We start from the raw sequence: 27,106 nt of genomic DNA, 5'->3' as shown, positions 1-27,106 counted from the left end.
TCCGAGTACATGCACGGCCCTACACGACCTCGTATGGGACAGCCTTCCTTCTCAGATGCGTGCGTCTCTCCCCTGCTGGCTTTGCGGACGACACAAATTACCTCATTTTTAATCATAAGGGGCATGGTCCCTCTGCGAGGCGTATTTCGAGAATGGCCAATTTTTTATCCCCTCAATAATGCGTGAGGAGGCCGTGGATATACTGGTGCCGATCTACAGACGCTTAGCTCAAGAAGGCAAGCCACCGTATCCCCCAACTAGTGGTCACAACACCTGGGCCCACAAGCTCAGCCTCTTGTATATGGTTCTCGCCATCGGCGCTCTCATGGACTTTACGTTGCCACCGAATAATCCAGAAGCTGCAAAATATTCTCAGCTGGGTAGAGCTGCGCTTTCCCTACGCTCTGTGGCAGAAAACCCCCAGATTGAGACTATTCAGACTCTCGCGCTCCTCGGTGGCTATCGCCATATGGCAGGTGGCAAAGCCTGCATTGATAGTGCCTGGTCCTACGCGTCTTTCAGCATCAAGCTAGCCCAAAGTGTAAGCATTTCTCTCTTCAATCGATGGTGTATTAGCCTTACGTCCGCTAATTAGGTCGGCCTTCGTAAGACGGGGCAGAGCGGATATCAATGTTGTACTAACCATGTGTCCTTTGTCAGACCGTGACTGCGCCCTGTGGGGTCTGGATACCAAGACGGTACAGCGGCGTAGGCTGACTTTCTGGTCGATGGCGGCAACGGAGATCTTCTTCGTGTGTAATCGCGTACTGAACATACCAAGTCTAGACATTAACCATCATTTAGGCTTTACATACAGGACGCCCGCCTTCGTGCTCGTTGTCATATGTAGACTGTGAGTTCCCTATCTACGACGGGCAAAATAGCACCAAAGACGAAGCAGCAACTCAACTGTGTGCGTACTGAATGACCCCGTTCCTGTCGTGAGAGATCTACTGAGCCAGCAAATAGTTAAACTGTGGCACTTCCGCTCTCTCAAGGAATGGATAATTCCAGCTTGCCAACATATGATGGCCGTCCCAGGTCCAAATTACCAGAGTTTGCTTGCACTCGAAAGAAAAATGTTGCAAGAGACTCCTCCCAGCTTCGAGTTCTTGACTGACCCAGACACATCGGGACGGCCATCTAGGGAAGCACGAAGCTATATAATGTCCCTGCTGCGGGTAAATAGTTAAGCGAATTTCTCACTTGCCATGCGATGCTCTCTCACCACTATTAACAGCCATGATGTACATTCATCGCAGCTTCTTGTGCGTATCAGTGAAATAAGCGTGGTTGATGCGATGTTGATTTTCTCGACTGCAGTGCGCAAGCAATCCTCGATAAGCCAGACAATCCGTTCCTAAGCCCATATGCGCATTCGTATCTTACAGCTTATCGCTGTGCTTCGACCCAACTCTCAGTCAGCTTACATTTCTATAACAAATGCCCACTATTCTTCCAACGCCTAACACCGTTCTGGACGAATGCTTTCACGGCCGCCGTGAGTTAGTCGAGAGCTGGCTCCCTTGCTCCGTTGAACAGATGCCTTTTAGCTCATCGTGGGCTTCGTCGTCTCGCGGACGCCTCATGTGTGGCTTGCCAAGACTGCTTTTGTCGATTTTGGCAACGCTATGGCCTTTTTCGAGTCTGTCGCATCTAAGAATGCTCGCGCGTGCAAATCGCTGGTATGTGCGTATTAGTCTTGTCTTGATTGATGGTGATAACAGAGTCCATAAAGATGATTCTCCGCAAGCTGAAAGACAAAGCCTACAGCACATACTCGCAATCTCAGGAGCGGATTCATCTCACGGATGATCTAGCTGTATTCGGCGGGCGGGCTTCCGTGATACCTGTCCAAACCCAACCCGACGTTCAACTCGACTTATCAGAGCAATATCCGTCCGCTCCTCTGGAGTTTGACGTCTCCCCCGTCGCAAGCGAGACAGGAACAGACGGTGATACTATGCCTCTCTTCCCCGAGATAGTATCTCTGCAACTCGACCCAACAGTGGGGGTGCAGCCGGAGCTGCAGGCTCAAGGGACATGGCTTTCAGAACAAGAGGATCTCGCCCCCGGCCTGTACCCCATTGAGAACGTCGCCGCACAGATGTCTGTGCCGGACGGTTTTGCGGATGATATAGGTTCCGCAGACGGTCTGCCTGAATACGGTCAGTCTGCCGGGGAAGGCGTAATGGAAGGACAGTGGGCTAGTCTGCTGCGGGATGCGGGACTACTCGAGCCGTCTCAAGGTTACTATACCAACTTCTAATGCTCAGAACGAGGGGTGTTTTCGGGAGGCGGTAAGGCTTGCGCCTATATGATGTCCTTGAGGACACGGATATGGTCAAGAGGTACGACGACGTACGACGTACCGAAGAACGAATTCGGATGCTAATGGCTTGGGAACTGGTAGTGAAGTCATTCGGTGGAAGGAGCGCATGCCCACCGCTCACATGTCACAGGTAATACACGCAGGAGCCCGGCCAATTAGTTACATAATTATGGATCTACAGAGGGCGCCAGTCACAATACACGGACGATTTCGCCAGAGACGAGGCAAGTGATCACAGATACTCCTTCACAAACTCCTTCTTCAGCATTCGCTTCATCTCGCCGCAAGTTGCGCACTTTCTCGGCTCAGTTTCCCAGACTTCCTCGGGATAGTCGTAGTAGCGCCGGTCGGGCTCGGGGTGCATATCGCCTGCGTACATCGCTCCGGTACGTCCATTCCCGTGGTACCACTTGGGGTCGCGTACGCAGTAGTAGTCGCCAAAGTTAGAGCTCGGGCAGTAGCAGGTCCCTGTAAGTTCGGGAGAGGATGACCCCTTGTCAGTTTTGTGGCTCACGAATGAGATAGCGTCCCACTTACCTCTGTTATTCGAACAAGAACAGCTTTCACAGGTCATATACCCGCAGTCAGGACATTCCTGGTCACAGGGATAGTCTCTATTGAATTTGACGTTGCACCCAGTGCACCGGCCTGGAGCAGGCCGCTTCTGCGCCTCGCGTTTGTCGTGTTCATCGTTAATTTTGTTCAGCATTTGCTGTATTTTGCACCCTTTCTTATGTGCCTTCCAGTCTGATTGCTGGCAGGAGGGCCTGACGCGATAAAAACGCGGAAAAACACGTAAAAACGCGTTCAATGTAGGTTGACAGCACGACGAACGATTCTGACGTACGAGCAATACCAAACGTTCTGGCAGCCTGAGCAGCGAGCTGCAGCGTCCTTTCCGCAAACTTCGCAGTCCATTATTACTAAGTAGGGCCGTGGGTGATGGTCGACGATAAGGTGCGTCTATCTAAAGCAAAGCTGGGATGGATGTGATCTACTGAATGCAATCCTCCCAACAAAGTTGAGGACGCGCATTACGTAACGGGACCCCGCGCGGCGTGAAGCGTCCACTCCGCAGGGCAGCGTCGGCTCAGCGGGTTAGTTGTATACCCTACCAATATATATTAAACAATGACGCGACAATTATTGTCCTTGTAGTTCAGTTGGTAGACTGCATGTCACCTTGCAGAGGCGCAATGCATGAAGTTGGGAGTTCGAGTCTGGATATGGGCAGTTTCAGTACACTTTTTTTCCGATGGGTTTTCAGTTGTAAGATGTGTACATCGCTCGTGAATCAAAACTCATTACACCAATGTCGAGCTGATGGTAAGCACCACGGGTTGAAATCCTGAAATGTTTTTTATAGGAACTATTTGCATGCACTGTATCTTTGATTCCTATAAAAAGTAACTGTGATTTACACCTCCGCCCAGAGTTATAAGACCGACTTGATGCTTTCCCCTCCGTCTGGTGCTCCCCCCTTTCACCCCAACGAAATTGTCATTCTCAGTAAATATCACATAAAATACAATACTTTGTGTCCGCCCAGGACCGCCCTACGTACTTTACATCAGGCTCCTAGATCTAGAACCATCCACCCTCATCCTCTCTGGAGACTGTGGGAATGCACCATGGGCGCTACGCAGACTTGGCGCACAGCCGCCTGTGCAGTCACTTCACGATGGCCTCGACCTTCCTTTTACGGGCCGCGCGTCCTCAACTTTGTTGGGAGGATTGCATTTACAGCCGTTTGCAGATCGATAGACCACCAATTCAGAAAATCGTGTATAGTCGGAGTGGGTCGGAGTGGGTGCCAGGGACATCGGAAGAAGGTGGGGAAGTCCAAATGGTCTGGTTTCCGTCTCTCGGGGACTTACAATTGCTTGTCCAACGTGGTCCGACTGTAAATGATTTTTGAAAAGTGGGCCCATCAATCTGCAAACGGCTGTAGTATGTGATCTGCAGCCTCGTGTGGTACAAGGCGTGTCACTAATATTCCCGCTACCGTAGGTAGTGGGTCTTGGACCCCCCGGCCGTTCGCAGGTTTCCTGCGATCGTTTCAAGATCTACGCGATTTATTTGACACTATTTGGCGCTTAACCGTATATGGTGAACGGCAAGAGCGGGACAGGGCTTTGGACCAATCAAAGGTGGGGTCCTTACAGTCGTTTGCATAAGAAACTGAATATCACGTTTCCGCGCGCGTTGTTTGTCCGCGCCAAATATGCCCTTTTCGGGTATCGGCAAACGCGCGGCAAAGGGCTTACCGGAGGGCAGAGTGTTCCTCAAAACACTGTAGACATACTGGAATGACTGATTATACTAAGTACAGCTATATATTATACATTGCATGCAATTTACGAAGCCCTTTGATTCCCCTCCAGACATCTACAAGTCCTTACCTAGCCAATGAGCCCCGCGAGAGGCCGTCTGAAGTTACCCGAAAAGGGCATATTTGGCACGGACAAACAGCGCGCGCAGAAACGTGATGTTCAGTTTCTTATGCAAACGACTGTAAAGGACCCCGATAGTTATGCCACGTGTCATTTCTCTTCCCCTTTATAGCCCAGGTGGCGGATGATTGTCAGACAGAACTGACCTTGCTGGGGGCCTTGGACCTTGCGGTCTCAAGGTGAAATCAGAATACTCCGATGTCAGTTGTTTTTCATATGTAACTTGTATTCTCGAAACCTGAGGGAGGGATACGGTAGCGGGCTCTGCCGTGCTCGCACGGCCCTACCGCCTTATTAATTAAGCCACGTGCTGAGTGCTGAGCGCTGAGCATGGCATGCACGTCTACAAACGTAGACTAGAACGTAGAAACCTGAGAAGGTTTGTATTGGAACGCTACATAAGCAGTCGTCATGATCACCTCAAGATTACAACTGGTCTATTTCTCTTTCCCCTGTGTGGCCTTGATCCTCGAACTTCGAGAGAGATGGTGATTTATTACAGAACAGTCTTAGCCAGCGAAATCAGCGCGGATGAACTCAAAGAATGTGCAGACTTGTTCAGCTCTCATTACGGCGTGTGGGGTGAGGGAGCGACAACTGTCTCGCCGTTCCTGAAACCCCGTACGTCGAACTAAGTTCTCTGGCTCTATGACGAGCCATCCGCAACTGACCTGGAAAATTCATTTCAGAAGCGAGGGTCAAGATGACTACGCACAAGCTAGCATCAGAATGCTTTGGAGAATCCTCCAGAACTGTAATTTCCACCTGCAAGATCGACGATGCGCTGGTTGGACACGCGATTGCTGTCGTTTGGGACTATGACGGAGGTAAGGGCACGTGGGCTCGAGTTTACCTGCTCAATCCACAGCTATCTACTCCGCCTAGGCCGTACAGGCTGGATTGCCCAGCTAGTAGTCCATGAATCTTTCCGGCGCCGCTGGATCGCAACATCACTCCTGCAGGCGTTGAAGGAGCATCCTCTGTTCAAGACGATTAACGTTATCGGCCTCGTTTCGTCTCATCCAGCGTCATGTAACGCTCTTGTCAAATACGCAAGTGCGTTTTGTTGCTTTTGCGTGCTTTAGAAGGCTGTGCCTCACATACCAATCTCAGATATCCGTATAGAGGATATCGACCTGGACTTCATCCGAGCCAACGCAGAGAGAGTTCTTCGAAGCACGCCAATTGGCTACCTCAAGGCATCACTGGTAGGGGGACTATTTGGAACGTCCGGTGATATGGACGCAGTCTCCTGCCTGTTCACGAAATATTTCGTCGATCATCGCGAGCCCAGGGAAGTGCTCCAGTCTTATAAGAACGCAGGTAGATGGCCTCTCGGGGACCTTCCACCCGGACACGAATTCTTGGTGCTAGTCCCCGTTGTTTCTAGTCTCTAGGCTGTCTACCGCCAAATGATTGAATATATCTTGCAGTTTACCATTCATGCAACCGCATCAAAAGAGGCAGGTACGATAGATGTGGCTGTGTAATTAGAACGCGTGGGACATTGATCGTAGTGGCGTCACCGCCCCATCAGGCAAAACGACTGCCACTGCCTTCAGCATTGCTCTCAATTCTGAGCTTTGCACTGTCGCTCAGCAACACCCGCTCGCGTCATCGTCAACGATAACGACGAAGACAATATGTCGAAAGAAACCATCGGGACTCTCGTCGTGGTCGTCCTTAAGGCTCGAAACCTCCGCGATAAGCACTCCTTTTACAAGCAGGACCCCTATGCAGCGGTATCTTTGAACGGGGTAACGAGGAGGACGAAAGCAGATATCAAGGGTGGTCAGCACCCTGTTTGGGACGAGGAACTTCGATTTCCTGTTTTCAAGGAATCGACAAACCTGTACAGAGACCTCAAAGTGGAATGTTGGTCGAAGGAACCGAAGGCAGATGACATGATCGGACAGGGCAAGATCAACATCGAAGAGACTCTGACGACAGGAGAATTTGACGGTACGTCTTCCTGATATTTTCCGTGATGCCCTGATGCCAACTCCTACGCCTCATTGCTGTAGACTGGATCCAAATGTATGAACCTTCTGGACAAGCCCGCGGGGAGGTCTATCTTGAGATGACCTTTTACGCCGCTGGGCCTCCGCCAGTGCGAAGACCGTCCAAAATGGCTCCAAAAGACCGTCTATGGCGGCCTCAGCAACCCAGTCCGCCAGCAAGCACCCCTGCTGATAAGCGTCGTTCACTGTCTCCATCTCGACCCCCAGCACAGCTCCAGCCTCACCAGCCGCCCTCATCATCCAGTGCTGAGACGCACTCTCATTCGAGCTCACTCTCAGCTTCCCCAGCGTTTCCCGTAACATCTCCTGACGGGAAGCACCTTGTTCCACCCGGCCCCTCTTCTCGCTCTCCGTCGCGATCGCCTCCCAAAGACGTGAACGCACCTCTCCCGCCTGTTCCTGACCAGCTCAGACCGACCGCACGACCCCCAGTACAAAATGTACCTTCAATACTTCGCCCAGGCGGTCCGGACGTCCACCATAGCCATAGCTCCAGTCATAAATCCGGCTCACCATCCCCTCCAGTTCCACCTGACGACCCCATCAATGCCAGATACCCATCCCCCTCCGCCGGAGCTGGGCTCGCTGCGTCGGTAGCAGCCTCCGCCTATCCTCCAGCACCAGATCTATACTTCACCACGCCAGCGCAACAACCTGCCGCAGCACCGGACCCATACTTCACCACGCCAGTCCAGCATGCGCAGTCTGCCGCAAGCTCGTACGGTTTCCCAATGCCTCACACGAGTCCGCCCGTCGCTCCGGCCTACTCCGGTCAATACGTCCCGCGGCCAGCCGAACCGCCTGAGCCTGCGCTCCCGGACCCCTACCTTGAAGTGCGCTACCACACTCCCCTGCCTCTCCCACCGGATTCGCAACCGCACCCGGCGGCGTTGTCGAATGTCACCCGCGATGAGTCTTATTTGCCAACGCCGAGGGCCTCAGACCAGCGTGCCCAGCGGCCAATCAATGAGCTGGAGCTCAGGGCGAAGGAGCTGGCGCGACTAGAGGTGGAGGCGGAACAGAAGAGAAGAAGGGAGGAGGAACGGCTTGCGGAGGAAATGGCACGATTGGAGCTGGAGGAAGAGGAAAAGAGACGAAGACAGGAAGAGGAGGACGAGGCGCTCGCCAAGGCGTTGGATCGGGAATTGAATGCCAGTACTGCGGAGGAAACGAGGGGAAGGACAGGTATGCCTGGTGCTTGGTGAAATACTATGGGTGTACAATCTCAACGCGGGACTGAAGTCAATGGACAGGAGTAATGCGCGACATACTTATTTAGGACTATTCACAACAGCAGCTGCTCATATGATTACGACTTAATAGAGAGAACTGACTACTGCTGCAGTTGCCTGCCGTTGGCGTTCCTTCGCCACTCTCGCAACGTCTGTTGGAGATATCAACCGACGACCTTTTGAATGACCGGCTACTTACATGATTCAAGAAGTCGGCTACTTCAGCTTTCGTGTCTTGTCGTCTCTTGGTTCCCGACAGTGGATTTCAATCGTGAGCTCCTCCGGGCCAGGTAATATGCCATTGTCGCGCGGCTCTCGCGTATAACGAGACAGTAGCACCAAGAACTCTTCTGGAGGAGCGCGTACAGTTACAATCGTCAATGTTTTGAGAGTGGGTACTGCGGTCAGGAAGTCTGCGAAATCCCGGACATGCTCTCCCGGCAGCGCCGGGTAGTCATAGAAAAGATGCTGGAAGGCCACTTCCTGGAGACCTGCCGCACTCTTGAGCAACCCTGACCATTGCGCATACGAACCGATACCGCCACCGTGACTTGCAGGCCTAAGGCGAAGGTTTTGCAAGCGAGGTGCCCGAAGGTATGATACTAGATGCCCTATAACATGCTTGGATTCGGTAGGGAGGAAGTAGAACGAGATGGATTCCAGTTTCGGAAGGGTGATACGGCTCTGTTCGGTTTGGTGCGCGTCCCTAACTGCTACGTCCGTATGAGCATTAGGCTGACAATAACGCTCTTGTCAACGCTCTCCTCTGCTATAAATGTGTGCGGCTTTAGGGCCCCCTCCTGCAGCCCTGCACTCCTTTCTACACAAATTGCGAGTCAGCATAGTTCCTCGTCGAGCGTCCCACTGCTTGAATAAGGCGCCTTGGATTTGGAATGTGGCGTTTGAACTTGGATGTGGCGTGGCGGAACAACACCACGAATAGGCGCGTGAGAGACGCGGATTTTGTAGGCAGAGGCATAAATTATCCTCAGTAGAGCCTGAACAAAGGGATATATCAGGCCGCGGAGCGCGTCTTTGCCGCCGCCTCAACTTGAAGAAGCCAAATGCTAGCACGTGGAGAGCACCGCCACATCAATGGTGTTCCTCGAACTTCCGTTAGCTTGTCAATCGCAGCTGCTGTCAATCGAGCTGGTCGGGGTCTATGTCATGGATCTCGCGATCGGTGCGCATCTCATCGTCAGCCACCGCTGGCCGGCAGCACCGTGGCGTATTAAGCAAGAGTCGTTTGGCCAACATTCCATTCACCGTTCCATACCACGGCGAGATGCCCCAACCTAATCAGAAGATGAAAGTTTTGATAGTCGGAGGGGGCGCTTCGGGTAACGCTGCTTTCATATTCCATGAATAATGTTCTTAGCAATCGTCTAGGAATGTCGGCTGCTCTCGCCTTCGCTCAGCATCCAGACCGTTTCGAGGTCAAGCTGTACGAGCGCTCGGCGAGCCCAGGAGGAATGGCGACGTCCGAAGCCATTGATTCCAAGAAGTACGGGGCCTCGTACATCAACGACGGCGTGCAGGGCGGGAGCCCGCAGTTCGCCAACACGTTCGCAATATTCGAGAAACTGGGGTTCAAGGGCTCCGAGGTCGGCTTCCAAATCAGCTTCGGCAGAGATCCCCAGGAAGAGTTCTGGTCGAACGTGTTCCCGAGCGAAGTCATTGACAAGTAGGTGGGTTTTCAGCGGCCGAAGCAACATCCTGAACTTGCCCATCAGGTTCGGACCGGATATCAAGAAATTTGGCAAGGTTCTCAAGATCATTAAGGCGATGGAGCCCGTCTTCGCCTTTGTACCAGTTAACAAGATGCTCCCTATGTTTGGCTTTTCGAAGGTAGCTTCATACCGCAGGTTTGCACTCATAACGTCTCTCAGTTCGTATATCCAGGACTTCGGCGACCGGATTGTCTACCCATTGGTTGCCCTGTTTTTCGGTACGGGCAACCAGACGCCGTACATCTCGTCGGCCATCCTAGAACGGGTTTTCATGGACCCGAGCATGAAACTCGTGAGCCCGTGCCATTCCCCGCGCAATAGCACTTTAACGAGTAAACCTGAATACAGTTCGAGTACTCCCCCACTTCGTTCCTCGCCTCCATCCCCGAAATGCGCGCCTTCCCACGCCTCTCCCTCGTCTACGACGCCTGGAAGAAGGAAGTCGAGGAAACCTCGCGCGGGAGCGTCTCCGTCGTCACCTGCCGCGAGGTCACGAAGGTCAAGCGGACGAAGAAGTGCGTCACTGTGTGGAGCCGCCCGACGCGGGGTACGAATAACGACCAGGAGGTCGAGGGTCCCGGCGAGGAAACGGTGGAAGAGTTCGACCAGCTCATTTTGGCGGTCGACGCAGACGCAGCGTTGAATATTCTCAATACGGACGCGCGGTGGCTGGAAAAGAAGGTGTTGGGGAACGTCAAAGTAGGTTGTTTTCTTTTCAACTCGCCGTGCTTGTTTTCTGACCGTGGGTTATGCAGTATCTGTGGGATATCACGATAACCCATAACGACCTCGACTACATGAAGAAGGTAACTCAATTTTCCCATGTCGCATCATCGTCCACTGACAAGTCATCACTCAGTACTACCGCCTGGAGTATGACCCGTCTCTGCGTTCGAAGAAACGCGTGGAAGCGCAGGACGAGGAAGCGATGAAGCAGTTCGAGTTCGCTGAGAAGAACTTCAGGCCGCTCTACTACGTCCGGTCGTACCCCTCCGACAAGACGAAAATAGAGATGAGCTTCGACTTGACGAACTATCAGCCCCAGGTACGTGTGTACACATAACAGACATTGGGCATTATCATGATGAGACAATTCACTTTACTGATACATTATATTGTGCAGTTCAAAGGCGAATCTGCCTACGGCCCGGATGGCACCGGCTGGCACGACGAACGCACGACCTCCCCGGGCGAGGAAGATACCCACGCCGGGCGCAAGGTGCCCGGGGAAGAGTACCCCCCATTAGAGGAACACGTCTTCCAAACGATCTTCCTCGACAAGGACGGAAGCGAGGAGCTCTGGAGCCGGGTCGACATTGACAAGGACAAGGTGATCCTGGAGAAGTGGTGGAAACAGCAGAGCCACCGGTGGCAGCACTACGCGGGGACGGTCCCGTGGATGATGTGGATTAATGGACGGAATAGGACGCACTATGCCGGGGCGTGGACGATCCTGAGTGAGTGACGAGTGATTGTTGGATGCAACGGCTGGTTTTTGATGGGACCTATGTTCGGGTGCGGTCATTGATATTGATTGACTGACTGACTGTGGGCCGTTTGTTAGACATGCATGAGATCGCCGTCGTGTCAGGATTTGCGGCTGCGTACAGGTTGGGGGCCGAGTAAGCTGACTGGTGATGTACAGCTGGTTGATTGTTAATTGCTGACCGTTGCTGCTGCTGCAGGTATCCGTTCAAAGATAGCGAAGAATGCAAGAGGCTATTTTCGCTTTACTTGGGTGCGAGTCATGGCGTACGCATGGTATGTGAGCTTTCCCCCTCGCGCTCGCGCTTAGTTCGCTGAAGTTGTTTATGCCTGCAGAGGTCTGAAGACCGGAAAGGATTTTTCAAGTAGTCCACGCAGCCGTATTAGTGGGATGTGGTAAGGAGGCCTCTGTAAGAGCATGGAGAGCCGGGCCTGTATGTTACATAATAAATAATCCGGGTAGACTGTAGTACAGATCCAAAGCTACACATGCGCACAAACAGAACACGGCTTGCGGTTCCATAGAATGGAAAATCACGCCGCCCGGGGCATGGATATCTCAGGCGGCGCCTGCTCCGTCTCCTGCGTCACCCGCACCTGCATGGGCACCGCATAGGTCTGATTGCGCGGCGGCCGGTAACCCCTCTCGAGATCGTCGTTCGCGACCTTCGTGTCGTCGTCGCCGTCGTTCAGCTGGTACGACTCCGTGCCGACGCCGCTGCCCACGCTGACGATGTGCAAGAACGACGTCGGCGGGTGCTCCTCGATCGTCGTCTGGCTGCCGAAGCGTGCCTTGGGCGGCGTGCTGGGCACCTTGAGCGCGCTCTGCACGCCGGCGCTGGAGCCGACACCGCTGCCCACCTGCGTGCGCGAGCCAACATATCCCGTGCTCGTCGGCTGCGTGGCGATGACGAAGACGTTGTTCACGAGGCGCGTGGTCATGATGGACGTGAGCGCAATGTGCATGGGTATGACGCTCGACGCGATGGCGGGGTTCGGGACGGCTTCGAGGAAGACGATGTCGATGATGCCGACAACGACGGAGATGAAGAAGTAGAGAACACCGTCGCGCAGGAGGAGGGTCTGCATGGGCGAACGGAATTGGCTGTATTGGCGGCGGTTGGCGACTGCGGGTCATGTTAGCTGGCGAATGGTGTGTGCTTGGCGGCACTTACGCAGTTTCATGATGGTGAAGATGAAGACGACCGCGTCGTACACGGCGTTTGCAATGAAGGAGGCACTGTGAGGGGGCGTCAGCGGCTTGCTGTGGTCATGGCACCAGAAATTCCTTACGGCGTGTATTTCTCGCTCCGGGTTATCGTGCAGCCTCCGGTAGGGAGGTTGCCCGCGCTTTGGGCAAACGGTGCGGTGAGCGACGTGCCAAACAGTACTATCCACAGGAACGCAAGTGTGTAAGTGACAGTCTTGTTCTTATTCCAAATCGCCAGCCTGGATTAAATGGCGTCGTCAGGATTCCTCCTTCGGTATACGAGAAGCGCGGAGACTTACACTCGATAGAAGTAAATCAAGGAGACGGACGGCAATACGCCGACTCCCCCAACGGTCAGCGCAACCAGGCCGGCGGCGTGACATGACTTGGGGTGGCCAATGCGTATGAGGGTTTCAGCGATGACTACCGCAAATGCGCCGTATCGCTGGATGAAATAGGCCCAAATGACTGGACGCCTGTACCACCGGGGTGTCCGCAAGTAGTTGAAGTCCTGCCAGAGGTGAAGTGCGATCTCCCAGCTGACGAGTACTACCGCGGTAAGCGCGATGTAGTCGAAGTCAAGGCGCTGCTGGGGGGTGGGTGGGGCGGGAGCCATGACTTCTGCCGACGTGAATCCTCGAGGTTCGGGGGGTAGCAGGGAGAGACGGGTCTGCCTGCACCCCACCGGGCGCGGCAGGATGACTTTAAGTCTATGCAGCAAACATAACACCGATGTCTGTCTGGCGCCAACTTTGATGTACGGTGTCCTGCCAGGTGATGCACATAGATCTATCGCGATGCCATAGACATTCCAAACATTTGTCAACGGACTATGATGCTGTGCGATCTAGTGCCGAGGGAAAACGCGGTGCGTGTGCGGGCTTATCAATATTGCAAGCGGTCATATCAAGGTAAGTACTTGGCTCTGGCGTGTCCGGAGGTCAGCAAAAGGTACAATACAATGAACCATGATGCAGACGAACTCTATCAAAGGATGATTGTCAGTGGATTGGATACGCACCCAAGGCAGCAAAAGGACTCTCATGAAGCCGGGCGAGCCGGACAAGAGTCGGGACTAAGTAGCTATGATCTGATCTCTTGATTAGCTCCAGTCAGCGCAGTCACGAGCACCGGCGATGCGGTAGACTAGGGTAGAGTTGGGTACGTAGACACGAACATTATTGGGCAGTTTGCGTCAGGAAATAGATTAACCAAACTGGGCTCCGCTCTGCACATCTTCTCCATGTCCGAGGCCACGTGCGTCGCTCTCGGTTACCTCGGGGGGCGCAGACATGCTATCGAGTCGCGATACCGTATCAGTCCTTCCATAGCGACTGCCCTCTTTTGCGCCCGGATCGACTCGGGACGTGTTTGATCATCATCACTCTTTCTACAGTGCCAAATATTCACTCGGGACCGACGGCCTAACACGTTCGCCGAACAGACTCGGGAATCGTACAGTAAGAAACGGTCCTGCTTTTTATCCATACCACGCTGTTGATGAAACACTGATTATCATTGTATAGTCAAAATGCGGAGTGGTGCTAAGGCACGCCGGACGCCGCACTCGTGCAATTTCACTTCTATGGAGGAATCGGCATGATGTTCAGGCCAGTGGGGGCGCTAGGCCCGCCCAGAGATGCACCTTGCACAGCACTAGCGAAATGTCCCCGATGGGCCACAAACCAGATGAAACTTAAGTAGCCAATGACCCTAAGTCCGAATTGCCACAATTCTTGCGTGCTCGTCGCCTGCAATGTCTGATCTTCCTTTCAACGCTACCGTACTTGTCATTGGCGGAGGTCCAGCAGGAGCCTATGCTTCCGCTATCCTCGCGCAGGAAGGTATCGATGTGGTCTGCTGCGAGGCGACACAGTTCCCTCGGTACCACATTGGCGAGAGTCTGCTTGCCTCCGTAAAGGCATTCTTGAGCCTTGTTGATGCTGTCGAGAAAATCGACGCCCACGGTTTCCACCCGAAGGTGCCGATATATATATTTGTTCAACGTGACTTGGACTAATAATTACTTGCTCCCGCTAGCCTGGATCCGCTATTAAATTCCGCCCTGATAGGCCTGAAGCTTATACGGACTTCATTGCCGTCAATCCGAAAAACGGCGCTTGGAACGTAGTAAGCACTAGTGTCTCCACCACCTGGCTAGCACGCTTGTACTGACTACAACTTATCTGAAACGCAGACCCGCTCAGAGTTCGATGAAATCCTCCTCAACCACGCAGCTGAGAAAGGCGCCAAGGTTTTCCAACAAACCCGCATCGAGAGCGTAGCCTTCACCGACGGGCGTCCCGTCTCCGCGCAATGGAAACGCGGGGATGAGACAGGCACCATCTCCTTCAACTACCTAATTGACTGCAGCGGCCGACAGGGCGTCCTCTCGAGCAAGTACCTCAAGAACCGGCACCACAACGCCACGCTCCGGAACGTCGCGACGTGGGGGTACTGGACCGGCAAGCGCGGCGTCTACGGCCAGGGTACCACCCGGGAGGGCGCCATATTTCTCGAGGGCCTCATCAACGGGTCGCCGGGATGGGTATGGTATATCCCCCTCGCTGACAAGGTGTCCGTCGGTGTCGTCATGCACGAAACCGACAACATCCGGTTGCGGAAAGAGCACGGCAGCGTGCGCCAGCATTACCTTCGTTCGCTAGAACGCGCACCTGGTGTTTGCGACCTGTTGAAGGACTCACAGCTCCAAGGGGATGTGCAGAGCGCGTCGGATTATTCGTACTCCGCGACTTCGTATGCCGGCGAGGGCTGGCGCCTTGCGGGAGACGCGGCGTCGTTTATCGACCCGTTCTTCTCGTCTGGTGTTCATCTCGCCTTCAATGGTGGGTTGTCGGCCGCCATATCGGTGCTAGCGTCGCTGCGCGGGGACGTGCCCGAGCAGAGAGCCGCGGCGTACCACGATAAGAAAGTCTCATTGGCTTACACGAGGTATGCCCGATCATCACGGATTAATGTTATTTCGTAATAGTGCTGACATGGCGCACGCAGGTTCCTCCTGGTCGTGCTCTCTGCTTACAAGCAGCTGCGCTACCAGGATATGGACGTCCTCTGCGACGTCGACACGGGCAACTTCAATGCGGCGTTCGACATCTTGCGGCCCGTCATCCAAGGCACGGGTGATGTCGCGGCGTCGCAGACGCGCGCGGCGACGGAGGAGACGCTAAGCAGGACGATGGACTTCATCGCGAGCGTGCTCACGACCTCTACCGCTGAGATCATGTCGGCGAAGGAGAGCGGGTACATCCCCGCGCACCTGCTCGAGCGCGAGGGCGAGGTACTCGGCCCGGACCAGATCGCGAAGCTCGTCAGCGACACGGGTGCGGACGAGGCGACGGAGAAGGCGCTGCGCAGCATCAACGCGCGGAAGCCGCTGCAGTTGTACGACCCGTCGAGCAACTTTGAGAAGGAGGAGGTGCTGGGGATGGTCGCACACCTCCAGCGAGGGAATGTTGGACTTCGTGACATCGGTTCTCTGCCTGTCTCGGTTGCTTGTTAACCTTGACATTGAGATGGCTTATTCATGTAGTTAGATTTTTTTCAATAGAGGCTAGTTACTCCTCCCAATCCCTTGTGTCGTTCTTGGACGGTTGATACCATGTATTACTTGTTTGTAGTTTATTGGACTTTTCATACAAACATCATTGAATCTGACTGTTGACTGCCATCCCAGATGCTTCCGTCATTCAGCTGAATGCATAGCTCGTGATAAATTGCAAACGTATGGACATGAGTCGCAACTCGCTCATGACATGGATGTACATTACACCGTATCTGTCTCATTCATACATTCTGACTGTATGAAACATACTAGGACGGGAACAATCGCAGAACGCAGGCTCGCGCGTGCCGGTCATTCGATAGACGCATTCGTGAGCTAGCGCCTCATTTCGTTAGATTGTAGGAACCGAGCAATCACGCAGTGATGCGAAGGTACACTGATACTATACAGCAGAGATTCTATTCCGCAGAACAGAATGAACCAAATCATGATCAATCAAGGTACTTATCAAAATACTCCATCATACACTCGGTCGATCTCTTCTTTGAAGAGTGCATACGTCTTCGGTCGTAGGGGCGTGCCTTTATCAGCCAGTGGTATCGTTTTCACTACTTGCTGCTCTTCCGTAGAAGGTGAATCATCGAGAGGAACGACTCCCTTCGGTGTCAGGACGATGACACACGTGCGAGCGATACGAGCGTTTCGCGGGGCAACGGCATTTGCTACCTGCACGGCACTCCAGATTTGCTCTCTCAGTCCGTTATCCAGCTCGACAAATGAGCCGGACACGCGGGGTGCAATCAGCACGCCTAGGAATGGTCGGGCATGACCAAAGATAACGGCGTGTTGAATGATCGGCGACTATATGCCCATGACATCAATAATCCCCTTTGTGGCATTTTCATACTGTGATGGTACTCACCGCTTCAATCTGCAATTCCATTGGACGTGGATTCCAATTTTGTCCGGAGCTCAGCAGGAGCACGTCGTCGCTACGTCCGCAGTGTCGCCATGTGTTGGATCCAGGTTCCGGATATTCTTGGAACAAGTCATGCGTGCTTAAATGACCTGTCTCCGGGTCCGACCCAGGAAACTTGCCGGACAGTTCCGACGAATGTAAGATCAGTTCATAGACACCTGAGGAGGGATGTCCGAATGGCTCAAAATGATGGTCAACGTTCCAACAGACTCGCATAGCCTGCCAGTTGGGGTCGCCGCGAGGTCGATTCGAGTGAAGCTAGGCACAACACAGTTAATCAGAAGGGGGCACTCCATGAATCTAAGAATCACGGCACTCACAAGGGAGCCGCCTTCGGTACTCCCAACGCCTTCAACAAGGTGTACTCCCTGATTGACGATCCAATCACCGTTCTCACGGGGCATGGGGGCGCCTGCCACAAGGACTCGCTTAAGTGTTTTGAGTAAATCAATGCCACCTTCACTTCGGGCTAGTCCCACGACCGAGCTGGACACGCCAAAGAATTCGGTCGCTCCGACGCGCAGCGCGTACTTCCGTAAAGTCTGCGCACCAGGGAACAAGCCGTTGTTATCATCAGCTGGCAGAGGCGGGATAGCGAAGGTATGCCCTCTGTAGAGGGCGTTCAGCAGTCCGCCGATGAGGCCAAACATCTTTGTACCATGATTGGCGTGAGTTCCTGACGTATCACGGACCAATGACATACATGGAAGATGGGCGGTTGCCCCACTGCGACATCTCCGCGAGTGTGAAGGTTGTCGACCCACCAGGTACCGCCTTGCAAAGAACGCAGGAGTAGCCTATTAGACAGGGGGACGGGCTTGGGAAAGGCGGTGGAGCCTGACGTCTACAAAACAAAGTCCATTAGTTCATCGACCGGACTGTCTTACATTGTATCTTAGAAACTGACGTGTTGCATAATCGCAGTGTCATCTCCCGAGATAGTGCCAAAGGGCAGGGAGGGAAAGGGATTCTCTGCCTTCTCGACATCTGAAGGCGGGTCTTGCAGTTCGTTCTTCTCGACTGCGAAAATTGGAATTCCAGAATCGCCGCTACACTGTAACGTGGTCCATATCCTCTCATATAATCCGTTCTCCTTGGCTGCTACGATTGCAGAGACATTGCCGACCTTCACCAAATGACGAACAGCTTCGTCCGAGTTGCGGATGGAGATGCAGAATGGCACAGCCCCCAAACGCAATAGCGCGAACATAACCGCAGCCAGAGTGTATCCGGATGGGAAGAACACGCCCACGACGGCTCGCGGGCGGATGACTGAGGCTTGCTCGTCCAAAGTCCATTTCCGGGCAAGGCGACTGACATGACCGTCGAAAATACCGTATGTAATAGGTTGCGCGTCCGTGTCTATGCTATCGCGCTCGGGACGCAGCAAAAAGCGTTGGTTAGGCTCCGAATGCGCGCGAGAGGCAAGGACAGAGTCCAGCGTAATGGGACGTTCGGGATCGACAGTCATCGCCTGAAGTGATTGCTAGTTGGGATCGTGAAAAGCTGGTGCAGTTAAAGAAGGGCGACTATCAGGCAAAGCTATCCTTGGCTACACCTTGGAGGTAAATCCTGATGAAATAACTGGAATAACGAATAAGCTGTAACGCACTGGGGTTACACTGAAATCACTGTCATCTCCATCCGAAACCGGAGGTACTGTATCACCTGGAGCATGGTCATGACTGGGCGCCCATGATCGCCTCGGCGCCCGTCTCTGCGAATGCAGAACGATAGGGCCCACAAGTGCAAGATAGCAGGTCCGTCAGAGAACGCATGTGCCAACAGTTGAGGGAAAGAGATCACTGGATGCATTCAATGCTGAAAATAGCCTAGGGCAGTCAAAGGCACTGCCATCATCGCCCGTGGAGGTATCGGTTTGAAATTCCAGACTTTCCAGTCTCAATTTCGTGTCGGACCGATCGCGCTCATATCGGAAACCGGGCCTTGTTCTCGGACTGATGATCAGGGCGCTCTAATCGCCGCAGACATCCCTTATCTGCAGAAACCTGTGCCAGAGAGAAGCTGATCATGATCAATGAATTGATCTCCGAGCAGGCCATAGCTTCGAGTGCGACAAACAGATCCAAATGACCGCCCTTGTCATGGACTATGAACAGGCGCCAGAGGTCGTTCTAAATGTTCAAACTCCTTCGCCCCCTCCGCAGTCGCCCCAGGACACCCACAATGGCCTCATCTGCGCACTCAGTCACCACCAAGACGGTCACTTCAAAGGCCGACGGGATCAAGATCTACGCGGAAGCCATAGGAGATCCCAGCAAGCAAGCCATCGTCTATATCCACGGAGTGAGTCTATCCGTTACACAACCATCGCCTGGGCTTAAGATGCGTCTGAACAGAATTCCACGTCGTCCGGAGTGGTACGAGTGATCCTCCTTACTGCATGTAGCTCACTCAGGAACTTGGTGAAATGTAGTGGGACTACCAGTTTTTCGACGAAGAGCTGTTGAAGCATTTCTACCAAATCAGATTCGACCTCAGAGGTCACGGCCTCAGCGAAACAGTGAGACCTACCTTGTATCTCCGCCAGTGAAACAGCTGTGCTTACAGTCCCACACAGCCCGACGTCGAGTCCGAAAGCCCTTTCGACAACGACAAGCAGGGCAGTGATGTCGCAGCGGTCTTGGAGGGCTTCTCCGTCACCAAGCCCATCTTTGTCGGGTGGTCATACGGCGCACTGATCCCCGGAGACTATGTGAGCGTGCACGGGTTCGACAATGTGAAGGGGATCGTGGTGGTGGACGGATTGACTGGACCACCGTAAGCACCAGAGGGTCCCCAAACAAGCACATGCTGGAAGCTGAGCCCTCCTTCAGGCCTGATGTACACAAGTTCTTCACCGGCGGACCATATCCCGGTTTTACCGACAACGGGGATGCGACGAAGATGCATCAGGCGTATGGCCTCTTCATCCGTGCTTTGACCTATCAGTGAGTCCCTCCCGGTGTATCCTATATGATCCAGACGCTCTGACACTGTTTCAGGCCGCTGCCTCGTGAATGGCAACTCAAGCTTCGTGGTATGCTCACCGAGACTGCAACGGCCACGCGGCAGTGGATCTTCAAGCGCAAGAAGAACTGGGGTCCGTACATGGAAGGCGCTTCCAAGGCTGTCCCGAAACTCGTGATCTTCGGTAAGCAAGACGGGATGAACAGTCTTGACTACATCGATTACATTAAGGTCAGTCATGTCTAAGAACTCGCTTCTTATGACCACTCACTCGTCGGCCCAGACCAAATGGGAGCCGTCCCTGCTCACGGTCAGTCTCATCGACGACGCCGGCCATGCATCGTTCCTGGAGAAGCCAAAGGAATTCAATACCGCCCTGTTGCAGTGGGCTGCGAAGGTGGCTCAGGCATGAGGATCATGGACTACGTACTACGCAGCTTGGGACTATTGCAATCAGTATTCATTCAGAGTTCTGATGTAGCAGGGAGATATCATGTACCATATATGCATCAACACAAGCCAGGTTCCCCTTTAGTCGCGCCGGAATGTCTCTAGAATATTATCCACGTGGAGCGCAGTCTCCAACCGGCCAAAAGCCTCCTGCATATACTCGGTGCTTCTGGAGAAAGTGACGCGGAACCACCCGGGTCTCGGGACGTTGTCGGGGGACCCAGGCCGCAGTGCGACTCCGTGCTTCAGAAAATGAGCGGACAACCTTTTCTCCAAGGCACACCCGTCTTCGGCCACAAACTTGTTCTCGGGTAGGACTCGCATGAGAAATTCGCCGAAGTAGAGCATCAGGAAATGGCCTGCGTGCACAGGTAAGGGATAAGCACCAGAGAGGATTGCATTCAAATACTCACCAGCATCGGCTTGAAGCCATGCAATGCCATGCCGCTTGCACCGCGCCTCGAGACGCCTTTTTGCGTCTTCCAGTCGTAAACTATTTTCATCCACAAACCATCGAGGTATGTGGCCCAGACCACCCAGTGTGCCTTCCCCGGAGCCCACAATGTCACGGAACCGTGAATCTAGAAGGCTTTGTGGGGAGAGGAAAGCAACGAAGAAGGCGTCGGCTAATGATGATATACGGAAGGACATCGAGAAGGACGTCAAAGCATCTTTCAGGGCTTCGTTGGCGGGTATCACCGCGAACGCCACCCTGATCCGTATATGGTCAGCTTTCCGCGGACACCGAGCAGCACAGTGAGCTGACCTGGCCTGACTGAGGCAAAAATCTTTCGACACGCTCCATAATACCACGACGCGCTCCGGTTTGAGGATCGTGTCAGTACCGGGGACCAGGGACAGTACTGACGTGAAAGCTGGGGTAACGTGAGTCCGGCCGCACGAAATGAGTGTGCCATGGCAAGGGGATAGGACTCACGAACACAGGTATCGGGGTGTACCGATAGTGCGAACACCTCGTCAGAGAGGAGGAAGAGTTCGTTCTGAGTGCATCATACCTTGTCATTAGCAGGGTGGCAAGAAGACGGAGGAAACTCACCCTTTCGCAGAAATCAGCAAGCCGGCAAAGATAGTCCCGGGAATAACACTGTCCGAGTGGGTTCTGCGGGTTAGTGAGCAGAAGTGCTCTGGGGCGTTTCTGTTGTCTCAACAGCTCGTCTATATGTCGCTGCCATGCTAGTTCGGTAGACTCCGACCACACCATGAGAGACTCTATCTCTTTGATAGCGGCATCAGCCGGGATAAAACTGCCTGCCTGCTCGGCAGATTGATTTGCGGAGGCAGGGAGAGGAGACAGCTTGACGTCCGCCTTTCCAATAATTGTTGCGAACATGAACCAAAATGGGACAGGAACGAGCACTACATCTCCTGGGTCTGTGATGACGCGAACGACCTGTTCAAGGAGGAGAGTACAGCCCGCGCCTCCGACGACCTGCTCGGGGGTGAGCGGCTTGTTAGGTTTGAAGCATTCGTTGAACAGTGCTGCAGAACACGAGAGGAGCGCCTCTGAACATGATGGAAGCTGAGCACCCTTTGTGCCGGGCCAATTCATAACTTCTCTGCCCGCTAAATCTGCAAGAAACTACTATCACATCATGAGCAGCACATTCAGTTTCGGCTGATAACTACAAAGTGCTTACATCACTAAGTTCTCGCCACATCAGGGTATTTTCTGATCCCTGAATGATTCCCAAGCTGAGTACTCTAGACATCTAATATTGAGGATGGAATGTGCATACATCTAGTTGGATGGTTCCTTCCGGATAGTCGGGCCTCCACTCGTCGCGAATTCCACGGAAGAAAGCATGCATTGGACCTCCGGGGGAAACAAACTTCGCGCGCTGGTCGCCGCGATACGAAAGAGCCATGGCGTTACCACTCGCTGTCTATGGTGGAGGGCGAGGCACAAAACGTCCGATAGAAGACTTTAAAAACGCGACGCTGTGTTGACACTGCTATTAGTATCAAACCCATGGGCCGGCGGCACAGTCGATTTGCATCATCCTGTTTACCTACTGAGTTTCTACCTACTGCATAGTAGTATTCGCCGACATTGATTATCAGCGTATGCTTCCCCACTACGACGATTCCGTGCTAAGACATACTATGCATTGCGTTTTACGTACATACAGATGCTCGGTTACAAATGCCTATGGCATATAAACTTGAGGGGTATATTCACAAATCACTTGTGCTCCGTGAAGCTTCTGCCAGTGGACTCGTTGGTATCAGAGGTCGCCTTCCAGGCAGCGAAGTAAGTGGCCATGCCGTCTACGAGGCCGGGCTTCCTTGGCTGCCAGCCCAGAAGAGCCCGTGCAAGGTAGGGACGGAGTAGTGCCGTGCTAGACAGTGCTTGGTAGTATGCTGATGATGAAACATGAGATTATCATTCCATGGGGCGGTAGACCAGGGACTTACGGTTGTCGGCAGGAAGCCATTCAGGTCCCTTCGCGCCGCTCACCTCGACCAACTTGTTCAGCACGTCCTCCTGGCTCTCCGTGAAGTCATTAGCAGCATCGAAGATCTTACCCCCGACAAGTTGCGAGTTCTCAGCAACCCGGACGTACAGGTCTGCAAGATCGTCACAGTGGATCAAGGCATACCGGCCGCCAGGGGTACCAGGCCAGGCAACTTTGCCCTCGGCGGCACCCTTAAAGAGAGGAGCCAGAAGAGACCCGGATCGGCCGTAGAGCAGGGCAGGGCGGATGACGATGCCATTCACGTTCGGGTCGCTGATGACGCGGTTCTCCTGCTCAACTCGCCATGCGACGAGGGGCATCGGCTTTGTGGTGGGGGTGGTGTCGGTGACAACCTCAGAGCGACTGTCGCCGTGCACCCAGGTGCCTGAAGAGTATATGTAGGACAATTTGGGGGCAACGGACGGACGGTGCGCCTTCGCAGCCTGGCTAACAGCAGACAGCATGGCATTTGAGAGCGTCTTGATTTCCATTCCTCCAACAGCGTCGACTACGACATCCATGTTCGCAACGTGATTGACCCATGTATCAGGCTTCGACACCTCAGCGACAATGGGGATAACTGTAGCGTACTTCAGCAGGATTCCAAAAGAAGGCTGTTTGGGACAACGTACTTTCTTCGGCAGCGAGCTGCTTAGCTTTCATAGCGGATCTGGTAACACCGTAGACAGAATGTCCGGCGCGAACAAGAGCCTGCGCAACGGGCAATCCAATGAAGCCAGAAGCACTATAGTACCATGAACATGTATTCAACAGATCTGGGACGAACCAAGACACTCACCCTAGCACCAAGACCTTCATCTCGCTTTAGTATGGTCTGATTGCCCGCGTCTAGGCCGGTGGGGGTAAATGTCGCTGAGGGGAATTGCGTTACAGAAACCTGAGTACCTCGAGGCTACTTATATTACGGTCACCATCCCACATCCACCAAGATTCCCTGGTTCCATGACCCAGGTGAGACCGACAATGTCACGGTCGGTGTTTCGGTGGGTTACACGCGTATAATCAGTATAGCGTGGCTCCCCGGAAGCGCGTGGATTTCGCGCGCACGCCCCCTCTCCTGAGCACAAATAATAGACATATCGCGCTGAATATGGGCAAAATATGCTCAAAAGTAAGGCGAGAACACAAGCTAGAGGGCGAAAGGTTGGCCTTCAGTGTGCCTGCCACTGACGAATTTGAGACGTCACACAGTCACTGAACGTGGCAAACTCGTGGAAGACACGCGTAGTTTCTCACGATTCTCCCGAACTTCGCACCCTCTTGCCTTCCGACTTCTGTCCGAAAATAATGTGTCAATGACGACTCGTATCACACCGACCTTTTGGGGCCATATAAGTGTACTTCAACTTTACCTCTGCATTGGTATAGCTCTCGCCGGATAGTCGAAGCTCGAGTGTAGGCTGCTCTCGTATACAGCCAGTGGCGAAGACCCGAACAAAGTCAAGGTCCACGTGGTGAACTTGCTAAAATTCATGCGCAACCTTCATCCTAGACCCCACCATGGATAGGTGCCTCAGTCGATCTTATTGTTGAGTTGCAGACGATGCTAGTCCTGCAGTGTTCGGTTGTGCCACGTAGCGCGTCATGAATTCTATCCGCGCGGAAGGGACATCACTGTTACGATTTCAGCCGCGCCCTCTGCCATTGGTCGATTGCTATCCGGACGTTGCTTTTCCCCTCCATCGCGGAATTACACTGTCGCATCCGGCCGGCTTCACGATCCCCCACGTACCGGATAGCCCTTATTGGCACAGGGACGACGTCCCGGCCCTGTCAGACAGCCTACACGGTTGCTGTAGGGACCACCGCGCCAGAGAACGCCGTCCAGTTCCCCGTCACCGTTGCCTCTCGATCAGAGCTTCGTCTTCAGTGTACGCTGCTCTCCACTATCATGTCGCATGTCTCGCAATCCAGGCTCGCGGAAGATGGTAAACGGACTGCGCCCTGGAGCGATCGCAAAGCAAGACATCCTGCCATCGACTTTCCTCATCCCTGGAAGCGGTGTGCTGTGGACTATAAAGCCGTCTTGGCAAGGGCGGAAAGTATTCAACATAATCCCCTTGGCTCTTCAACATGCGCTTCACGATCGCACTCGGCTTACCAGCTCTATTTACCCTTGGCGGTGCTCTGTCTGTTCCCTCCGACTTCGCAGCCACCAAACTTAAACGCCAGACACCGAGCAATACGACAACGACGAAATCCGTCGTGGCTCACCATATCGTCGGCAACACGTACCCGTACACCGTATCAAATTGGGCCAGCGACATTGCTCTAGCGTCTGCACACGGTATCGATGGATTTGCACTCAACATCGGGCCAGATTCATGGCAATCTGCTCGAGTCGCAGACGCGTACGTTGATTCGTCTGCTCAGCCACTTAGCTATCCTCACAATCCTCAGTTATACGGCAGCGAAGAATGCTGGACCTAGTTTCAAGCTATTTATATCATTCGACATGAGGTGCATAGAAAAAATAGTCACATGCTATATTCCCAAATTGACTTTCCTCAGTGTTTTACCTTGCACGACGGCGGCAAACGCTGCTGCCTTGCGCAACTACATAACGACTTACGCCAATCATCCCAACCAGCTGAAGTACAACGGGGGTGTGTTCGCATCCACGTTCGCCGGCGAATCTTGCACTTTTGGCCAGTCTTCCGTTGCCCTTGGGTGGCAGACGCAGTTCGTGCAGATGCTCAACGGGAATAATACGGTCTACTTTGTCCCCTCGTTCTTCATCGATCCCGCGACGTTTAAGAATTACAATAATTCGTTCAACGGACAGTTTAACGTATGTTTCTGCTCGCATAATATTTCGCATGTGACTAACTTCTCAGCAGTGGAACTCGGGATGGCCTATCTCTCTCACAACATCTGTCGCAAACTCCCAACTCTCGTCGGCTGGAACCAGTCTCAACAACCTGAGCACCGCGGGGCAAAACATTCTCAAGGGCTACATCGGCTCCACCAGTATTGACACGAACTACGTCAACAACCTCAAGGCGATGCCGAGCAATGGAAAGAGTCGCGCGTATATGGCCGCAGTTAGCCCGTGGTTCTTTACTCATTATAGTCCTCAAACTTACAACAAGAATGTAAGCAACCATTTCATTGAGAGAGAAGTTTCCCTGACGCTTTGATTAGTTCGTCTATGATGGCGATTGGCATTTGTATCCTACGCGCTGGCAAAACCTTGTCTCGATCAGAAATCAGGTCGACCTGGTTCAGATTGTCACTTGGAATGACTACGGAGAGTCGCACTATATCGGCCCCATTGGGGGCGCTCAACCCAATAGTCAGGCTTGGGTAAATGGTTTTGACCACCAGGGCAAGTCGGTCTTGTTAGTCGTTGCAAGAGTAATCCATCTGAACTTTACCAGGTTGGCTCTACATGACTCAATACTTTGCGACCGCGTACAAGACCGGATCGTACCCTGCTATTACTAAGGACCAAATTTTCCTTTGGGCTCGCCCACACACTCGTAATGCTACATCGTCCGATTCCGTTGGGAAGCCCACCAACTACGAACTGGTATGTTTCCCTGTTATTGCCATGTACAAAATCTAATCCGCCGACAGGATCAGGACCAGTTATGGGCCGTTGTGTTCACCACAGCTGCCGCAAACGTTACCCTTTCTACATCTGCGGCGAAGAACCAGACATTTTCCGTGCCTGCGGGTCTGTCAAAACTCAACATGCCCCTTACTGTAGGCGGATATATGCAAGGCTCCATTATGCGGAATGGTAAATCTGTTGTTTCCTTGAAACCGTCCGGTTATACGTTTACCGCCACGCCGTCGAGTTATAATTATAATGCTTTTGTTGCTTACTCGACGTAGGCCAGTTCCGGATATTATGTATCGCTTATGATTGCTTAGTCTTGTTCTCATTCCATACCATTATACTGTGTAATTATGTATCACTAGCAATTTCTATACTATTTGTGATAATTTATCGTGATAGTCCACTAGAACACCGTCGCCAATGCACCGCCACAACCTAACGTTCATCTTCCGCTACGTCGTCTCCCCCCAATTTGCAGGTTCCTAACCTGCGCAGACGATTCCGAGAAAAACCATGTCTCAATTTGGCACAGGTGATGCACCGGAGACGCCGGTGAATCGTACACTAATATTCCAGCCGCTTGCAGATCGATAGACCATCAATTCAGAAAACCACGTATAGTCGGAGTGGGTCGGAGTGGGTTCCAGGGACGTCGGAA

At 53.2% G+C, this 27,106-nt stretch overlaps 12 protein-coding genes across 12 annotated transcripts in view; 7 read left to right on the top strand and 5 right to left on the bottom strand.

Annotated features, from left to right (window-relative positions):
* Positions 1-325: 325 nt before the first annotated feature.
* On the top strand, positions 326-1,510 carry GLOTRDRAFT_47185 (uncharacterized protein; the record flags this gene model as incomplete). Its single annotated transcript, XM_007870536.1, has 6 exons — positions 326-569; positions 661-752; positions 805-913; positions 970-1,188; positions 1,241-1,268; positions 1,324-1,510. The coding sequence occupies 6 exons, from the start codon at positions 326-328 to the stop codon at positions 1,508-1,510; spliced, it is 879 nt and encodes a 292-aa protein (XP_007868727.1).
* Positions 1,511-2,564: 1,054 nt separating this feature from the next.
* GLOTRDRAFT_131898 (uncharacterized protein) lies at positions 2,565-3,041 on the bottom strand (the record flags this gene model as incomplete). Its single annotated transcript, XM_007870749.1, has 2 exons — positions 2,565-2,800; positions 2,870-3,041. The coding sequence occupies 2 exons, from the start codon at positions 3,039-3,041 to the stop codon at positions 2,565-2,567; spliced, it is 408 nt and encodes a 135-aa protein (XP_007868940.1).
* Positions 3,042-5,270: 2,229 nt separating this feature from the next.
* GLOTRDRAFT_46421 (uncharacterized protein) lies at positions 5,271-6,182 on the top strand (the record flags this gene model as incomplete). Its single annotated transcript, XM_007870480.1, has 4 exons — positions 5,271-5,406; positions 5,475-5,612; positions 5,671-5,841; positions 5,899-6,182. The coding sequence occupies 4 exons, from the start codon at positions 5,271-5,273 to the stop codon at positions 6,180-6,182; spliced, it is 729 nt and encodes a 242-aa protein (XP_007868671.1).
* Positions 6,183-6,428: 246 nt separating this feature from the next.
* On the top strand, positions 6,429-6,931 carry GLOTRDRAFT_46605 (uncharacterized protein; the record flags this gene model as incomplete). Its single annotated transcript, XM_007870492.1, has 2 exons — positions 6,429-6,747; positions 6,810-6,931. Coding segments are annotated over 2 exons (441 nt in total), but the record flags the coding sequence as incomplete, so codon positions are not given.
* A 2,255-nt stretch (positions 6,932-9,186) lies between these two features.
* On the top strand, positions 9,187-11,622 carry GLOTRDRAFT_140325 (FAD/NAD P-binding domain-containing protein; the record flags this gene model as incomplete). The annotated part of the gene is made up of 11 exons (XM_007870748.1): positions 9,187-9,378; positions 9,428-9,722; positions 9,772-9,886; positions 9,941-10,060; positions 10,117-10,467; positions 10,524-10,574; positions 10,628-10,813; positions 10,892-11,225; positions 11,333-11,390; positions 11,454-11,529; positions 11,590-11,622. The coding sequence occupies exons 1-11, from the start codon at positions 9,201-9,203 to the stop codon at positions 11,620-11,622; spliced, it is 1,797 nt and encodes a 598-aa protein (XP_007868939.1). The 5' UTR covers positions 9,187-9,200.
* A 225-nt stretch (positions 11,623-11,847) lies between these two features.
* On the bottom strand, positions 11,848-13,073 carry GLOTRDRAFT_16390 (uncharacterized protein; the record flags this gene model as incomplete). The annotated part of the gene is made up of 5 exons (XM_007870464.1): positions 11,848-12,015; positions 12,133-12,380; positions 12,429-12,493; positions 12,547-12,702; positions 12,763-13,073. Coding segments are annotated over 5 exons (948 nt in total), but the record flags the coding sequence as incomplete, so codon positions are not given.
* A 1,128-nt stretch (positions 13,074-14,201) lies between these two features.
* Positions 14,202-15,653, top strand: GLOTRDRAFT_64362 (FAD/NAD P-binding domain-containing protein; the record flags this gene model as incomplete). Its single annotated transcript, XM_007870747.1, has 4 exons — positions 14,202-14,444; positions 14,504-14,593; positions 14,661-15,415; positions 15,476-15,653. Coding segments are annotated over exons 1-4 (1,248 nt in total), but the record flags the coding sequence as incomplete, so codon positions are not given.
* An 840-nt stretch (positions 15,654-16,493) lies between these two features.
* GLOTRDRAFT_140323 (acetyl-CoA synthetase-like protein) lies at positions 16,494-18,436 on the bottom strand (the record flags this gene model as incomplete). The annotated part of the gene is made up of 5 exons (XM_007870746.1): positions 16,494-16,847; positions 16,909-17,223; positions 17,286-17,615; positions 17,669-17,809; positions 17,873-18,436. The coding sequence occupies 5 exons, from the start codon at positions 18,434-18,436 to the stop codon at positions 16,494-16,496; spliced, it is 1,704 nt and encodes a 567-aa protein (XP_007868937.1).
* Positions 18,437-19,122: 686 nt separating this feature from the next.
* On the top strand, positions 19,123-20,468 carry GLOTRDRAFT_64356 (alpha/beta-hydrolase). The gene is made up of 7 exons (XM_007870745.1): positions 19,123-19,272; positions 19,326-19,346; positions 19,403-19,489; positions 19,547-19,746; positions 19,803-19,916; positions 19,971-20,166; positions 20,219-20,468. Exons 1-7 carry the CDS (start codon positions 19,153-19,155, stop codon positions 20,345-20,347), a joined length of 867 nt encoding a protein of 288 aa, XP_007868936.1. The 5' UTR covers positions 19,123-19,152; the 3' UTR covers positions 20,348-20,468.
* Positions 20,324-22,271, bottom strand: GLOTRDRAFT_140321 (PLP-dependent transferase; the record flags this gene model as incomplete). The annotated part of the gene is made up of 7 exons (XM_007870744.1): positions 20,324-20,744; positions 20,799-21,097; positions 21,152-21,260; positions 21,323-21,386; positions 21,443-21,985; positions 22,044-22,082; positions 22,143-22,271. 7 exons carry the CDS (start codon positions 22,269-22,271, stop codon positions 20,467-20,469), a joined length of 1,461 nt encoding a protein of 486 aa, XP_007868935.1. The 3' UTR covers positions 20,324-20,466.
* A 223-nt stretch (positions 22,272-22,494) lies between these two features.
* Positions 22,495-23,761, bottom strand: GLOTRDRAFT_112041 (NAD P-binding protein). Its single transcript, XM_007870743.1, has 4 exons — positions 23,662-23,761; positions 23,495-23,607; positions 22,822-23,442; positions 22,495-22,767 (listed from the first exon to the last, which is right to left on the bottom strand). The coding sequence occupies exons 1-4, from the start codon at positions 23,679-23,681 to the stop codon at positions 22,589-22,591; spliced, it is 933 nt and encodes a 310-aa protein (XP_007868934.1). The 5' UTR covers positions 23,682-23,761; the 3' UTR covers positions 22,495-22,588.
* Positions 23,762-24,956: 1,195 nt separating this feature from the next.
* Positions 24,957-27,106, top strand: part of GLOTRDRAFT_46535 (glycoside hydrolase) — a gene marked incomplete at both ends in the record, with an annotated part of 3,289 nt that continues 1,139 nt past the window's right edge. The window contains 5 exons of the mRNA XM_007870490.1: positions 24,957-25,234; positions 25,284-25,343; positions 25,395-25,674; positions 25,724-25,978; positions 26,028-26,215. Coding sequence (XP_007868681.1) covers positions 24,957-25,234; positions 25,284-25,343; positions 25,395-25,674; positions 25,724-25,978; positions 26,028-26,215 — 1,061 coding nt within the window. The remainder of the gene's footprint in view (positions 25,235-25,283; positions 25,344-25,394; positions 25,675-25,723; positions 25,979-26,027; positions 26,216-27,106) is intronic.

Source organism: Gloeophyllum trabeum (assembly GCF_000344685.1).
Source record: "Gloeophyllum trabeum ATCC 11539 unplaced genomic scaffold GLOTRscaffold_00012, whole genome shotgun sequence".
NCBI lineage: Eukaryota > Fungi > Basidiomycota > Agaricomycetes > Gloeophyllales > Gloeophyllaceae > Gloeophyllum > Gloeophyllum trabeum.
The sequence above is the reverse complement of the archived record's forward strand: the minus strand, read 5'-3'. Positions and strand labels throughout refer to the sequence as shown.

What these genes read in the sequence shown, in the direction of transcription:
- GLOTRDRAFT_64356 (XM_007870745.1), top strand. Translation starts at nt 19,153, where the DNA reads ATGGCCTCATCTGCGCACTCAGTCACCACCAAGACGGTCACTTCAAAG. An exon ending in ATTCCACGTCGTCCGGAGTG is followed by an intron (nt 19,347 to 19,402) that starts GTACGAGTGATC and finishes GGTGAAATGTAG; the next exon opens with TGGGACTACCAGTTTTTCGA. An exon ending in GACGGATTGACTGGACCACC is followed by an intron (nt 19,747 to 19,802) that starts GTAAGCACCAGA and finishes GCCCTCCTTCAG; the next exon opens with GCCTGATGTACACAAGTTCT.
- GLOTRDRAFT_112041 (XM_007870743.1), bottom strand. Translation starts at nt 23,681, where the DNA reads ATGAAGGTCTTGGTGCTAGG. An exon ending in GCAGCTCGCTGCCGAAGAAA is followed by an intron (nt 23,443 to 23,494) that starts GTACGTTGTCCC and finishes AGTACGCTACAG; the next exon opens with TTATCCCCATTGTCGCTGAG. An exon ending in ATGGCTTCCTGCCGACAACC is followed by an intron (nt 22,768 to 22,821) that starts GTAAGTCCCTGG and finishes TTTCATCATCAG; the next exon opens with CATACTACCAAGCACTGTCT.